The sequence below is a fragment of the Oncorhynchus kisutch genome, linkage group LG29, assembly GCF_002021735.2.
Source record: "Oncorhynchus kisutch isolate 150728-3 linkage group LG29, Okis_V2, whole genome shotgun sequence".
Taxonomy (NCBI): Eukaryota; Metazoa; Chordata; class Actinopteri; order Salmoniformes; family Salmonidae; genus Oncorhynchus; species Oncorhynchus kisutch.
This window is the reverse complement of record NC_034202.2, coordinates 19841639-19857732: the sequence shown is the minus strand read 5'-3', so window position 1 is coordinate 19857732 and position 16094 is coordinate 19841639. Positions and strand designations below refer to the sequence as shown.

At 43.3% G+C, this 16094-nt stretch overlaps 1 protein-coding gene across 1 annotated transcript in view; it reads right to left on the bottom strand.

The window, feature by feature from the left end:
• The window catches only part of LOC109873598 (dynamin-1), a 110851-nt gene extending 95309 nt beyond the window's left edge, over positions 1–15542 (bottom strand). Inside the window, 1 exon segment of the mRNA XM_031808885.1 lies at positions 15070–15542. Within this exon segment, the coding sequence (XP_031664745.1) occupies positions 15070–15230 (161 nt within the window). The 5' untranslated portion in view covers positions 15231–15542.
• Positions 15543–16094: the final 552 nt, after the last annotated feature.

Genomic DNA, 16094 nt, shown 5'->3' with positions numbered 1-16094 from the left:
AACCTACGTCATTACATTAATTGAATGATAATATCCATTTCATATCATTACCTGAACATAGATAAACATAGAAAGCATTGGCAGCACTGTCTCGTCGACAACAGCTCCGTTTCCTACTGTGTCAAATCAATTTCCTGTCTACGGTCTCTCTCTGGTTGGGGTGTAAACCTGGCTCTCTCTGCACCTACCTCTCCTCTAGTAGCATCTTGTAGGGGACAGATGGCCCAAACTGCAGATCTCCTCCTCTCCCCCTTCTCCACTCCACTGCAGGTCCCCTTCTTCCCCAAAAACACCACCATATGGACTATCCAGATGGGCGGAGCTGGCACCAACCAACCAGACCCTGTCACACACACCACACCAATCCATCTCCATCCCAAACGCTGTTTTGGCTGCGGGGATGGCTCAAGGCAAGGCATGGTTCCTGGGGTATCCACCCCACAAACGTGCACACATTCATACATCTGCTACATACTTGCCGAATGGGCTCAGTCGCACAAATGAGCAAACACGGATGGACGCACACTTGTAGCAATGCTGACAAGCATTCACCACATCAACAGCCTGTTATATGTGATTGCAGGGGAAAACAGAGTGAAGGAGTGGGTGAAGAACGCGCCTGACTCTCTTCATCGTCCCATCCCCTACCCCAGCCTGCCCCTCTCCCCCACCCCAGCCTGCACCTCTCCTCCACCCCAGCCTGCACCTCTCCTCCACCCCAGCCTGCCCCTCTCCCTCACCCCAGCCTGCACCTCTCCCCCACCCCAACCTGCCCCTCTCCCCCACCCCAGCCTGCCCCTCTCCCCCACCCCAGCCTGCACCTCTCCCCCACCCCAGCCTGCCCCTCCCCTCCCCTCCACCCCAGCCTGCCCCTCCCCTCCACCCCAGCCTGCCCCTCTCCTCCACCCCAGCCTGCCCCTCTCCTCCACCCCAGCCTGCCCCTCTCCTCCACCCAAGCCTGTACCTCTCCTCCACCCAAGCCTGTATCTCTCCTCCACCCTAGCCTGTATCTCTCCCCCACCCCAGCCTGCCCCTCCCCTCCACCCAAGCCTGTATCTCTCCTCCACCCAAGCCTGTATCTCTCCTCCACCCAAGCCTGTATCTCTCCTCCACCCAAGCCTGTATCTCTCCTCCACCCAAGCCTGCCCCTCCCCTCCACCCCAGCCTGTACCTCTCCTCCACCCCAGCCTGCCCCTCTCCTCCACCCCCACCTTCTCGGTCACGTATGGGCAGCTGTGATTATGGACAGTCCACCCATCTACCATCCGTCTAATCCCTTTGGGAGACTCAACCCCACCCCTTGTCTGGTGATAGCATACAAACACCCCAGCCTGCCCCTCTCCTCCGCCTCTACTCAACCCCTCCCCCTGTCTGGTGATAGCATACAAACACCCCAGCCAGCGGCTATCCACTGTCAAAGCAAGGTCGACTATGAAGGCACTGTGCAGACAAACATATCCGCCCATAAGGAAACTGTATAAACAAACAGATATTCAATATTATATTGTGTCTCTGCTGTGTATAAATACACACGTACACACACCTGTACACACACACAGAGAGACACACACGGCCAATAGACCTGTCCAGCACTGACAACCTGCCAGGCATCTGCAGCAGAGCACCATTGACTCACACACATTTACTGCACACACACACACACACACACTCCAAAGCATGCCTATATGCACGTGAATATCCTGTGCCTTGCTTAGTGGAAACCCTGAAAGGGAGTTGTCGTTGTCTGACATTCAGCTTCGTAGACTGGAGGCTTTGTGAGGAATAACAACAGAACCACGATGAGCTTTAGTCCAATAACAGTCAGATCATTTCCTCTCCATTGTTTTCTCCTACACAGTCACTCTGATTGATTCACAATAACATTACATACATTTATCTAAACCGACCTAGGGTCAACACATATTCAATACACACGGTCCTGGTGGGACTTGAACCCACGACCTTAGTGTTGCTAACACCATGCTCCAACACACTTAGCCAGCTGGGTGAATATGATGATAGTGCCATACAGTGCTTTAAACTACAACACCAGTGGATCTCCTGCCAGTAATGATAATGTATTTGGCCTGGTCTAATAAATCAAATTAAAATGATTTTTGTTTGTCACATTCTTGGTAAACAACAGGTGTTGACTAACAGTGAAATGCTTACTTACGGGCCCTTCCCTACAATGCATAATATCACTCTTCAGCTGTAAATGTACAGACTACAGGCTGTAATCTAATCATGATCAATGGGGTGCAGCAATTGTTGTGTCACCATGTACACCTCCAGATTACAGTCATTGTAGTGAAAGGGCCAATCAAAAGGCTCATTCTTGGCCGATGGCGTGCGTCCAGCTTAAAGTACGGGCGGGAGCCAATGAGAGTGCTGGTTGTTGGTGAGCTGTGTGTAGCCTCACAGATTAAATGTAATCCCTTTGAGCAGTGTAAAGGCAGCAAACCCAGCCCCTCTCTCGCTCTCTCTTTCTTTCCTCTCACTCTTTCCCTCGTCTCTACCCCCTATCTTACACTATCTTGCGTATTTTACCCTCTCTCGCCAGAATCATTTCACAAGCAACAAGCAATGACACAACTGCCTCTATCAGTTATCCTAAAAACAATAGCGTGTACAAAGTATAGACAACTGTAGGACTAGACCCACCTTCCACCAATAATAATAGGCCAACGTAAATGAAACGAGGCGACAAATAAAGTGACATGCAGTAATAAATATCTTAAAGGGAAAAACAACGATCGCCAATAAATACCCAAAGTAGACTACACTTCCCAGCAGTGCTAGCCAGTGAGTAGCCCATTATCTATTCGTGTCAGTCAGGCAGTAAAGGGCTATCTATCTACAGTATATCTTCGTTCGCACAGACTAGAAATAGGATTAGAGAAAGAGAGTCGGGCCATACTACAGCCCATACTGTCCTTCTTATGTTGGGGATACAGATCATCCCTTGCATTTTGCATTCTTCACATTGTGTAATATACTGTAATTCCGCCCTGCAATAATAATCTCTCCAATTGGACCAGTAGAGATGAATTATTTTGACTTGTCAGCCAATGAGAGGAAGCCTACGCAGCAGAAGACACCATTTGACATATTCTAGTCTAAATGCTGCAAGCACCAACACTCTAATAAACGTGTGCTCTCAAATTGGGTTCTCCAGAAGAGAACAGGGCAATCCACTCTGCAGTCAGCACTTCTTTGACTTAGAACAACTGCATCAGTAGAAATTGGTGGTGATCTGAGAAATAGATATCCCTATCTTTCAATGAATAATTGATTTGGAAATCTGATGACGAGGCTCATATTTCTAGAGCAATACTTCACCTTGGAGGAAAGTACAGGCTCTGTACACCAAACAGCCAGCAACCAACCCGTGTTCATCTGATAAGGACATATATACTAACAGGGACAAATTCCACTAATCATTGCAATAGCAACTGTCGGAGGCATCGCACCATGATGTGTGTAACTGATGTCTGTTCCCACCTGTACCTTGGGTACATTAGGTCACCCTTAGCGGCGACCGTGACAGGATAACAGTGTGATTCATTGGTTTGTTTGTCTGGTAGGCAGAACGCCGCCTGCCTCCTGCACTCTCAATCATGAAGTTCTGTGGATGCTGTTGTCGGTTCACTGCGTGGGACAATCACTGTTCTCCACCTTGCACCTCTAAATGATACTTTATTGACACTGCCCAAATGCATGTTTATGTAGTTTGGTTCTGACAGCAGTTTCCTTCATATTAGAAATGAGTCAATTGATTTGAAACCTGCCTTGAGGCCCTTTTGCACCGTTTTATATTTTAAAGTCCTCTGGTTTCAATAGGATTCTTTATATAGGTACACTATTACCACCAATGGATAGAATCATCCAGTAATAGTGGTGGTGGTACTCCCCTATACACTGGTCTGTGATCAGATTTCTCCACCTGTCCTGTTTCTAATTATTAAAGGCTAGAAAAGGAAACATGGGCCTGGATCAGTGCCCTAATTGTGACTTCCACCTCCACCCTGTGTATGGGCCACATGTCCCCCAGCTGGCTGTCTCTGTGCCAGGGTCTGCGGGCTAGTGTAGGTCCCTGCCTTAGTCAAGGTCTAGTGTTGCTGTGCTAATTAAACATGGGAGGAGATGGAGAGCGTGTGAGAGAGGGGCTGGGGGTTAGAGAAGAAGCGGGGAGGAGGAAGGACAGAGAGATTTCCGACACCTCTCATCTTCTACCCTGAAATCAGCCAATGTCTGTAAACAACAAAGGTTCCGGCATGCCAATCAGAGCCCAACAGTACATGATTGACAGATATGGGGCCTGATCGCTTCCAGGAAATACACTGGGAGGCCATATTGTGTCTCACATCAAATGTATTGTATTATAGTGTATTACATAAAAAAATATATACACAGATATATATATCTATATATATATATATATATACCTGTATATATACATTTTTATTTATTTATTATTTTGGTTGGGGGGTAGAACTTGGTGCTCCGGTACCGCTTGCAGTCTGTGACTTGGGTGGCTGGAGTCTTTGACAAATTTTTGGGCCTTCTTCTGACACCGCCTGGTATAGAGGTTCTGGATGGCAGAGAGCTCAGCCCCAGTGATGTACTGGGCCATACGCAATACCCTTTGTAGCGCCTTATGATCGGATGCCAAGCAGTTGCCATACCAAGCAGTGATGCAGCTAATCAAGACGCTCTCAATGGTGCAGCTGTAGAACTTTTTGAGGATCTAAGGGCCCATGCTTTTTTTCCCTGAGGGAGAAGAGGCATTGTCATGCCCTCTTGATGAGTGTGTTGGTGTGTCTGGACCATGATAGGTCCTTAGTGATGTGGACACCGAGGAACGTGAAGACGTGGATGGGGACGTGCTTGGCCCTCCGTTTCCTGTAGTCCACTATCAGCTCTTTTGTCTTGTTGACATTGAGGCAGAGGTTGTGGACCTCCTCCCTATAGGCTGTCTCATCGTCGTTGGTGATCAGGCCTACCACGTTGTGCCGTCAGCAAACTAAATGATGGTGTTGGAGTCGTGGGCGGCCACGCAATTGTGGGTGAACAGGAAGTACATGAGGGGACTAAGCATGCACCCCTGAAGGGCCCCCATGTTGAGGGTCAGTGTGCCTGATGTGGTGATCAGTCACAAGGATCATTCTGGACTCCAGACGTCATGGTGGTCGGATCCAGTACCTGGTGGTTTGGGAGGGGTACGGTCCAGAGGAGCGGTGTTGGGTTCCGGTGGATGACATTCTAGATCCCAACATCATCCGAGATTTCCACATTCATCGTCCAGACCGGCCCACTCCTTGCATAGCAGGTATTTATAGGGTAGTGTCATAATGTTACCTCATCAGCATAACAGGTATCCTTATGGTAGTGTTTATGTTTCCTCATCAGCATGGCAGGTACAGTATTGATATGGTAGTGTCATAATGTTACCTCATCAGCATGGCAGGTACAGTATTAATATGGTTGTGTCATAATGTTACCTCATCAGCATGGTAGGTACAGTCTTGATATGGTAGTGTCATAATGTTACCTCATCAGCATAGCAGGTATTTATAGGGTAGTGTCATAATGTTACCTCATCAGCATGGTAGGTACAGTATTGATATGGTAGTGTCATAATGTTACCTCATCAGCATGGCAGGTACAGTATTGATATGGTAGTGTCATAATGTTACCTCATCAGCATAGCAGCTACAGTATTGATATGGTAGTGTCATAATGTTACCTCATCAGCATGGCAGGTACAGTATTGATATGGTAGTTTCATAATGTTACCTCATCAGCATAGCAGGTATTTATAGGGTAGTGTCATAATGTTACCTCATCAGCATAGCAGGTATTTATAGGGTAGTGTCATAATGTTACCTCATCAGCATAGCAGGTACAGCATTGATATGGTAGTGTCAAAATGTTACCTCATCAGCATAGCAGGTATTTATAGGGTAGTTTCATAATGTTACCTCATCAGCATGGCAGGTACAGTATTGATATGGTAGTGTCATAATGTTACCTCATCAGCATGGCAGGTATTCATAGGGTAGTGTCATAATGTAACCTCATCAGCATGGCAGGTACAGTATTGATATGGTAGTGTCATAATGTTACCTCATCAGCATGGCAGGTATTCATAGGGTAGTGTCATAATGTAACCTCATCAGCATGGCAGGTACAGTATTGATATGGTAGTGTCATAATGTTACCTCATCAGCATGGCAGGTACAGTATTGATATGGTAGTGTAATATGGTTACCTCATCAGCATTGCAGGTATTTATAGGGTAGTGTCATAATGTTACCTCATCAGCATGGCAGGTACAGTATTGATATGGTAGTGTCATAATGTTACCTCATCAGCATGGCAAGTGCAGTATTGATATGGTAGTGTCATAATGTTACCTCATCAGCATAGCAGGTACAGTATTGATATGGTAGTGTCATAATGTTACCTCATCAGCATGGCAAGTACAGTATTGATATGGTAGTGTCATAATGTTACCTCATCAGCATAACAGGTACAGTATTGATATGGTAGTGTTTATGTTACCTCATCAGCATGGCAGGTACAGTATTTATAGGGTAGTGTCATAATGTTACCTCATCAGCATGGCAGGTACAGTATTGATATGGTAGTGTCATAATGTTACCTCATCAGCATAACAGGTACAGTATTGATATGGTAGTGTTTATGTTACCTCATCAGCAAGGCAGGTACAGTATTGATAGGGTAGTGTCATAATGTTACCTCATCAGCATAACAGGTACAGTATTGATATGGTAGTATCATAATGTTACCTCATCAGCATAGCAGGTACAGTATTGATATGGTAGTGTCATAATGTTACCTCATCAGCATAACAGGTGCAGTACTACGCTTGCTGATGAACCTATGGGCTCACTCGTGCAATAATACGTTTCCTTTCTTTCAACCAATGGACATACATCTGGGGGAGTATTTACAGTGCCTTGAGAAAGTATTCACACCCCTTGACTTTTTCCACATTTTGTTGTTACAAAGTGGGATTAAAAACGAGTTGTCTTTTTTTGTCAGGCCATAAGACTTCTGAACAGGTAATCAGATGGTTACCCGGACTATTTGCAGTAGTGAGACTATAACAGTAGCGAGGCTATAACAGTAGCGAGGCTATAACAGTAGCGAAGCTATATACAGTAGTGAGACTATAACAGTAGCGAGGCTATATACAGTAGTGAGACTATAACAGTAGCGAGACTATAACAGTAGCGAGGCTATATACAGTAGTGAGACTATAACAGTAGCGAGACTATAACAGTAGCGAGGCTATATACTGTAGTGAGACTATAACAGTAGCGAGACTATAACAGTAGCGAGGCTATATACTGTAGTGAGACTATAACAGTAGCGAGGCTATATACAGTAGTGAGACTATAACAGTAGCGAGACTATATACAGTAGTGAGACTATAACAGTAGCGAGGCTATATACAGTTGTGAGACTATAACAGTAGCTAGACTATAACAGTAGCGAGGCTATATACTGTAGTGAGACTATAACAGTAGCGAGGCTATATACAGTAGACAGACTATATATAGTAGTAAGACTATAACAGTAGAGAGGCTATATTCAGTAGAGAGGCTATATACAGTAGTAAGACTATAACAGTAGAGAGACTATATACAGTAGTGAGACTATAACAGTAGAGAGGCTATATTCAGTAGAGAGACTATAAACAGTAGTAAGACTATAACAGTAGAGAGACTATATACAGTAGTGAGACTATAACAGTAGAGAGACTATAAACAGTAGTAAGACTATAACAGTAGAGAGACTATATACAGTAGTGAGACTATAACAGTAGAGAGACTATAAACAGTAGTGAGACTATAACAGTAGAGAGACTATATACAGTAGTGAGACTATAACAGTAGAGAGACTATAAACAGTAGTAAGACTATAACAGTAGAGAGACTATATACAGTAGTGAGACTATAACAGTAGAGAGACTATAAACAGTAGTAAGACTATAACAGTAGAGAGACTATATACAGTAGTAAGACTATAACAGTAGTAAGACTATATACAGTAGTGAGACTATAACAGTAGTGAGACTATAACAGTAGAGAGACTATAAACAGTAGTAAGACTATAACAGTAGAGAGACTATATACAGTAGTAAGACTATAACAGTAGAGAGACTATATACAGTAGTGAGACTATAACAGTAGAGAGACTATACAGTAGTGAGACTATAACAGTAGAGAGACTATATACAGTAGTGAGACTATAACAGTAGAGAGACTATATACAGTAGTGAGACTATAACAGTAGAGCGACTATATACAGTAGTGAGACTATAACAGTAGAGAGACTATATACAGTAGTGAGACTATAACAGTAGAGAGACTATATACAGTAGTGAGACTATAACAGTAGAGAGACTATATACAGTAGTGAGACTATAACAGTAGAGCGACTATATACAGTAGTGAGACTATAACAGTAGAGAGACTATATACAGTAGTGAGACTATAACAGTAGAGAGACTATATATAGTAGTAAGACTATAACAGTAGAGAGACTATATACAGTAGTGAGACTATAACAGTAGAGAGACTATATACAGTAGAGAGACTATATACAGTAGTGAGACTATAACAGTAGAGAGACTATATACAGTAGAGAGACTATATACAGTAGTGAGACTATAACAGTAGAGAGACTATATACAGTAGTGAGACTATAACAGTAGAGAGACTATATACAGTAGAGAGACTATATACAGTAGTGAGACTATAACAGTAGAGAGGCTATATACAGTAGAGAGACTATAACAGTAAAGAGACTATATACAGTAGAGAGACTATATACAGTAGTAAGACTATATACAGTAGTAAGACTATAACACAGTTTTTCACTGTCTTTTTTACTGTTGTTTTTATTTATTTACTTATCTATTGTTCACCTAATACCTTTTTTTCATTGTTGGTTAGAGCCTGTAAGTAAGCATTTCACTGTAAGTCTACACCTGATGTATTCGGCGCATGTGACAAATAAACTTTGATTTGATTTGATCTACTCAAAATCATTCGTAATGTCAAAGTGGAAGAGAAATTCAAACATTTGTAAAAGAAAAGATGTGAAAAATAAAGCACTAATATACAGTATCTTGAGTATTCAACCCCCTGAGTCAATACATGTTAGAAACACCTTTGGCAGCGATTACAACTGTGAGTCTTTCTGGGTGAGTCTATAAGAGCTTTTTTACATCTGGATTGGGAAGAATTTGCCCATTCTTTTAAAAATGATTCTCTGTCAAATTGGTTGTTGATCATTAGTAGAAACCCATTTTCAGGTCTTGCCATAGATTTTCAAGCAGATTTAAGTCAAAACTGTAACTTGGCCACTTCACAGACTTCTTGGTAAGTAACTCCCACGTAGATTTGGCCTTGTGTTTTTGTCACGCCCTGGTCTGTTTCACCTTTCCCTGTGATTGTCTCCACCCCTCCAGGTGTCGCTTATTTCCCCCAATGTATTTATCCCTGTGTTTCCTGTCTCTCTGTGCCAGTTCGTCTTGTATGTTTTCCAAGTCAACCAGCGGTTTTCCCATTCTCCTGCTTTTTGCATTCTCCTTTTTCTAGTCCTCCCGGTTTTGACCCTTGCCTGTTTCTGGACTTTGTACCCGCCTGCCTGACCATTCTTCCTGCCTTGACCACAAGCCTGTCTGCCACTCTGTACCTCCTGGACTCTGATCCGGTTTTGACCTTTTTGCCTGTCCACGACCATTCTCTTGCCTACTCTTTATGGATTAATAAATATTGTTAGACTCAAACCATCTGCCTCCTGTGACAGCATCTGGGTCTCACCTTGTGTCATGGTAGTTTTAGGTTATTGTCCCGCTGAAAGATGAATTAATCTCCCAGTGTCTGGTCGAAAGCAGACTGAACCAGGTTTTCCTCTAGGATTTTGCCTGTGCTTAGCTCAATTCCGTATTTTTTTATCCTGAAACTCCCCGGTCCTTAATGATTACAAGCATACCCATAACATGATGCAGCCACCACTATCGTTGAAAATATGAGGAGTAGCACTCAGTAATGTGTTGTATTTGATTTGCCCCAATCATAAGGGAAACACTTTGTATTCAGGACATAACGGGAATTGTTTTGCCACAGGTGTTATAACAACTGTTTGATGAATCGTGTCATTTTACATCTGCCTGCGAGTCATCACATCGAGGAAATATTTTGAGGAATGACGAATTCTAAATAGGAAATGTGCCTCTACAGCATATCTCAATGCAATATGAAACTCAGAATTGGGATCAGCAAAATGTTAAGATTGTTGTCATGGCTGTGTAAAGTCAGTTACCAACTCTCATCACTGTTCACATCCTATATCATGTAATTATTGTTATTTTGTACCTCTTATGACAGTTGTTAAGTAAAGTGTTTACACACTTTCATAAGACTGTGGCCTGAGACTCTGCGTCTCCCTCTCACTCTCTCTCTCTTTCTCTCTCTATCCATCTCTCTGCATTTACACACTTTCATAAGACTGTGGCCTGAGACTCTGCGTCTCCCTCTCACTCTCTCTCTCTTTCTCTCTCTATCCATCTCTCTGCATTTACACACTTTCATAAGACTGTGGCCTAAGACTCTGCGTCTCCCTCTCACTCTCTCTCTCTTTCTCTCTCTATCCATCTCTCTGCATTTACACACTTTCATAAGACTGTGGCCTGAGACTCTGCGTCTCCCTCTCACTCTCTCTCTCTTTCTCTCTCTATCCATATCTCTGCATTTACACACTTTCATAAGACTGTGGCCTGAGACTCTGCGTCTCCCTCTCACTCTCTCTCTCTTTCTCTCTCTATCCATCTCTCTGCATTTACACACTTTCATAAGACTGTGGCCTGAGACTCTGCGTCTCCCTCTCACTCTCTCTCTCTTTCTCTCTCTATCCATCTCTCTGCATTTACACACTTTCATAAGACTGTGGCCTGAGACTCTGCGTCTCCCTCTCACTCTCTCTCTCTTTCTCTCTCTATCCATCTCTCTGCATTTACACACTTTCATAAGACTGTGGCCTGAGACTCTGCGTCTCCCTCTCACTCTCTCTCTCTTTCTCTCTCTATCCATCTCTCTGCATTTACACACTTTCATAAGACTGTGGCCTGAGACTCTGCGTCTCCCTCTCACTCTCTCTCTCTTTCTCTCTCTATCCATCTCTCTGCATTTACACACTTTCATAAGACTGTGGCCTGAGACTCTGCGTCTCCCTCTCACTCTCTCTCTCTTTCTCTCTCTATCCATCTCTCTGCATTTACACACTTTCATAAGACTGTGGCCTGAGACTCTGCGTCTCCCTCTCACTCTCTCTCTCTTTCTCTCTCTATCCATCTCTCTGCATTTACACACTTTCATAAGACTGTGGCCTGAGACTCTGCGTCTCCCTCTCACTCTCTCTCTCTTTCTCTCTCTATCCATCTCTCTGCATTTACACACTTTCATAAGACTGTGGCCTGAGACTCTGCGTCTCCCTCTCACTCTCTCTCTCTTTCTCTCTCTATCCATCTCTCTGCATTTACACACTTTCATAAGACTGTGGCCTGAGACTCTGCGTCTCCCTCTCACTCTCTCTCTCTTTCTCTCTCTATCCATCTCTCTGCATTTACACACTTTCATAATAACTACTTCGCTTTCTCTCTTTGCTTTAATCTCTCTGTGTTTCTACAGTTTCCTGTAAAGCCAATGATGTCACCATGGGGTCAAGGGAGTGAATGGACTGACAAAACATGGTCAGGTGGTCTCCTAGTTCTTTAGGAAACGCCAGTGCCAACAGAATGGTCCCCTGTCCACACGTCCAGACAGGCGGTGTCTCTGTCTGCATCCACACTATGAGCCACCACCATTCTACACGCTGACAGATTCTATTCAAAGTCAAAAGGATAAACAGCAAGCAGCTTAATGAAGGCCAACAGATTAGAGTAGGGCCCCAGTAGAAAGAGAGAATTAAATTATTGTGAGAGGGAGAGTAGGATTGACAGTGAGAGAGTGTGTAAACACATGTTCATTGTGTATGTATGTATGTATGTATGTATGTATGTATATACACTACCGTTCAAAAGTTTGGGGTCACTTAGAAATATCCTTGTTTTTGAACAAAAAGCTAATTTTTTGTCCATTAGAATAAAATAAAATTGATCAGAAATACAGTGTAGACATTAATGTTGTAAATGACTATTGTAGCGGGAAACGGTTGATTTTTAATGGAATATCTACATAGGCATACAGAGGCCCATTATCAGCAACCATCACTCCTGTGTTCTGATGGCACATTGTGTTAGCTAATCCAAGTTTAGCATTTTAAAAGGCTAATTGATCATTAGAAAACCCTTTTTCAATTAAGTTAGCACAGTTGAAAACTGTTGTTCTGATTTTAAAGAAGCAATGAAACTGGCCTTCTTTAGACTAGTTGAGTATCTGGAGCATCAACATTCGTGGGTTCGATTACAGGCTCAAAATGGCTAGAAACAAAGAACTTTCTTCTGGAACTCGTCAGTCTATTCTTGTTCTGAGAAATGAAGGCTATTTCATGCGAGAAATTACCAAGAAACTGAAGATCACGTACAACGCTGTCCTCAACTGGTAGCTTCATTAAATGTACCCGCAAAACACCAGTCTCAACGTCAACAGTAAAGAGGCGACTCTGGGATGCTGGCCTTCTAGGCAGAGTTGCAAAGAAAAAGACATATCTCAGACTGGCCAATCAAATGAAAAGATTAAGATGGGCAAAAGAACACAGACACTGGACAGAGGAACTCTGCCTCTGAACTTGTGAGGCGTCTGTTTCTCTAACTAGGCACTCTAATGTACTTGTCCTCTTGCTCAGTTGTGCACCAGGGCCTCCCACTCCTCTTTCTATTCTGGTTAGGGCCAGTATGCACTGTACTGTGAAGGGAGTAGTACACAGCATTGTACGAGATCTTCAGTTTCTTGGCAATTTCTCGCATGGAATAGCCTTCATTTCTCAGAACAAGAATAGACTGACAAATTCCAGAAGAAATTTCAGAAGAAATTTCCAGAAGAAATTCCTTTGTTTCTGGCCATTTTGAGCCTGTAATCACACCCACAAATTCTGACGCTCCAGATACACAACTAGTCTAAAGAAGGCCAGTTTTATTGCTTCTTTAATCAGGACAACATTTTTCAGCTGTGCTAACATAATTGCAAAAGGGTTTTCTAATGATAATTTAGCCTTTTAAAACCATAAACTTGGATTAGCTAACACAACGTGCCATTGGAACACAGGAGTGATGGTTTCTGATAATAGGCCTCTGTACGGTTACGTAGATATTCCATAAAATCTGCCGTTTCCAGCTACAATAGTCATTTACAACATTAACAATGTCTACACTGTATTTCTGATCAATTTGATCTTATTTTAATGGACAAAAAATGTGCTTTTCTTTCAAAAACAAGGGCATTTCTAAGTGACCCCAAATCTTTGAAAGGTAGTGTATGTATGGGTGTATGTGTGTACATGTGAGCAAACACAACATGTTTGGTGTGTAATGTGTGTGCGTGTGCATGTGTGTGTGTGTGTATAAAAGTGTTAGAAAACAGAAAACAGCAGGGAGGGGGTGCGGCAGTAGTGTGTGATTAGGAAGACCCAGGTGACGTCATTGCATCTGGTCAGGGAGAGTAGACCGCATGATGGTACATTCTGCTAGTCAGCAGGCGATTCATTGCGTCGAGACTGCAGTATGCATCTTCATAGTCACTTACAGTATAAACTTGTCAGGATGACAATGCTGCTGAGAACACGTATAATTCATATTTGACCAGGGCATCCAACTGTTCCCATTGACATTACAAAGAAATGTGTAGGCTGTGTGATTTTGTCAAATAAAGCAAAGCATTGTATTGCGAAATTTGCAACAGCCAAGGGAGGCCTGACAATCAGTCAGTCACCTATCATATCGCCCGGTGCTGAGCGGGTGCACCAGCCGAGCTAAGCACTAACAGATGGATGGGGAGCCGACATCGAAGGGCTCAAAGCGACTCTCCCTTCCTTCTCCTCTCCATGTATTTTCACAAGGTCATACTGCAGCATAGCGGGGTTGTGTCCCCGGAGAACTGTGGTTTATCCATCATCATCACCGTGACAGTCGTGACAGGGACTATGACATAATTCATGTTATGTATTCATTCACATCTCACATTAGGTGTACCCTAATTCGTAAATGACTGAAGGTCAGATACACATAATATCTATCCTCTGTGGTCTGTGTTTAGTTTATGAACGACAAAATGGCAACCATGTCTGAGAAACAATCACACATTAGACTTTCTTGTTGGAATTGTGTGCTTACAAGGTGCCTATGAAATATTGGGCAGTGGCCTTCAATGCGCTATGCGACCTGAGCGTGGAAGAGCCCACGAGAGGATAGGGGGGAAATGCACACCGTATTCAACCCAATTAAACTGGTACATTATGATGTCTTTAATCATAAGAACTGGAAACCTCCAATATGCAATTTGTTATATCAAAGGAAATGCAACATGTTGGGGGATTATTTTATATCTACTGTAAAGTTGTACTATGACAAATATTAGAATAGCACCATAGAGAAATATATAATTGGCCAATAAGGATTACAATTATTATAGATTAAGCTTAAATACAATAGTTTTATCATAGGGAGCACAAACAACAAAATCCAACGTCCATTTTGGTTTGGTATTCTATTCTGCCAATGCATATAATGCAGCAATTAGCACATGAAAGGTTTTATGTAACCAAATAAGCTGTTTACGTTTATTATGTGTGAAGAGGAGAGACTGGTGATTCAAGGCAGCAATTTCAGCAACTCGTCTAAATTTAATACATTCGATATAATTGTGAGGTTATCCAATGGATCTCAATGGCTGTAAATCAAGGGGTGGGGTGGGGTGAGGGGGGGGGGGGGGTATGGTAGTGCTGGGTCTAGATAGGTGTGTAAGAACGAGTGCAGCCTGGGAGGCTTTGATCATGGAGGGATGCATTTGCGTACAGAAACACAAAACCACTTACTTCCCAACGAAGTTCTCCAACACCGAGCTTTTCCCTGCACTCTGCCCGCCGACCACAGCGATTTGAGGTAGATCCAACTGGGAATTTTGACCGATAGCCGAGAAGGCATCTTGCATTTTATTCACAAGAGGAATAAGGTCTTCCATCCCCCGGTTCCCCATGATTGCAAGGGATTCGGTCGCTCCTTCTTTAGTAGAAACAAATGAGGGAAAGCGTTCTCCCTCGGAACCGAGCGCTTGTCCCCCCCTTTATCACCCTTCCGTTATGAGGGTGTTTCAACGTTTGGAATCCGCCTTCTATATAAATATTGCTTGCACCCTCATTGATTACGCTTTCCCGGTGTCCCCTCTACACAGAACGCTTCTCCTCTCCTCACTCTCCTCTACAGCTATACGCAACTCTCTACCACGCAGCACCGAGGGATGATCTCTTCTTAGAATACGCTAGGGGATCCTTGCACTGACGCGCATGCACCACTCAGCGGCGATCTACCTCAACAGAATTGCGCCCTAGGCTTTGTGTGCTCTCTCTCTCTTACCGCTATGCTGTAAGAAATAGAAAATACAAGCTATGTAAACATTGTATTTATAAATAGGCTATATTGATACATGTTGATACTTTGCTACATCATAGATTAATTATGCTATGCCCATGCTGATTGTGTTTGGTGGGCTTTGCGTGGATGGCAGTGTTGATCTGTCCATGGTGCTGAAATTGTTAAACAACGTCATCTGTTCCTCAGCCTCCTAGGGGAGAGAGGGCAACATACGCTACAGACAGTCACAGTGCGCACACCGAGGAATAATAAGAGGTGCGCATCCCTGTAAAATACCGGGTGCAGGTGCACAGTTTCACCTCCGTTTTACCAGCAAGAATAAGCAATACCTACCAGGAATAAGTGACCTCGGCGATATTCCTTCAAAATAAAAGTCCCACAATAAAGACAAAATTCGTTTAAAAAATGTTGGAAATATTAGCAGACTTTGAATTTTGGGAAAGGAAATAGTTAATAGCCGTAAAAGCAC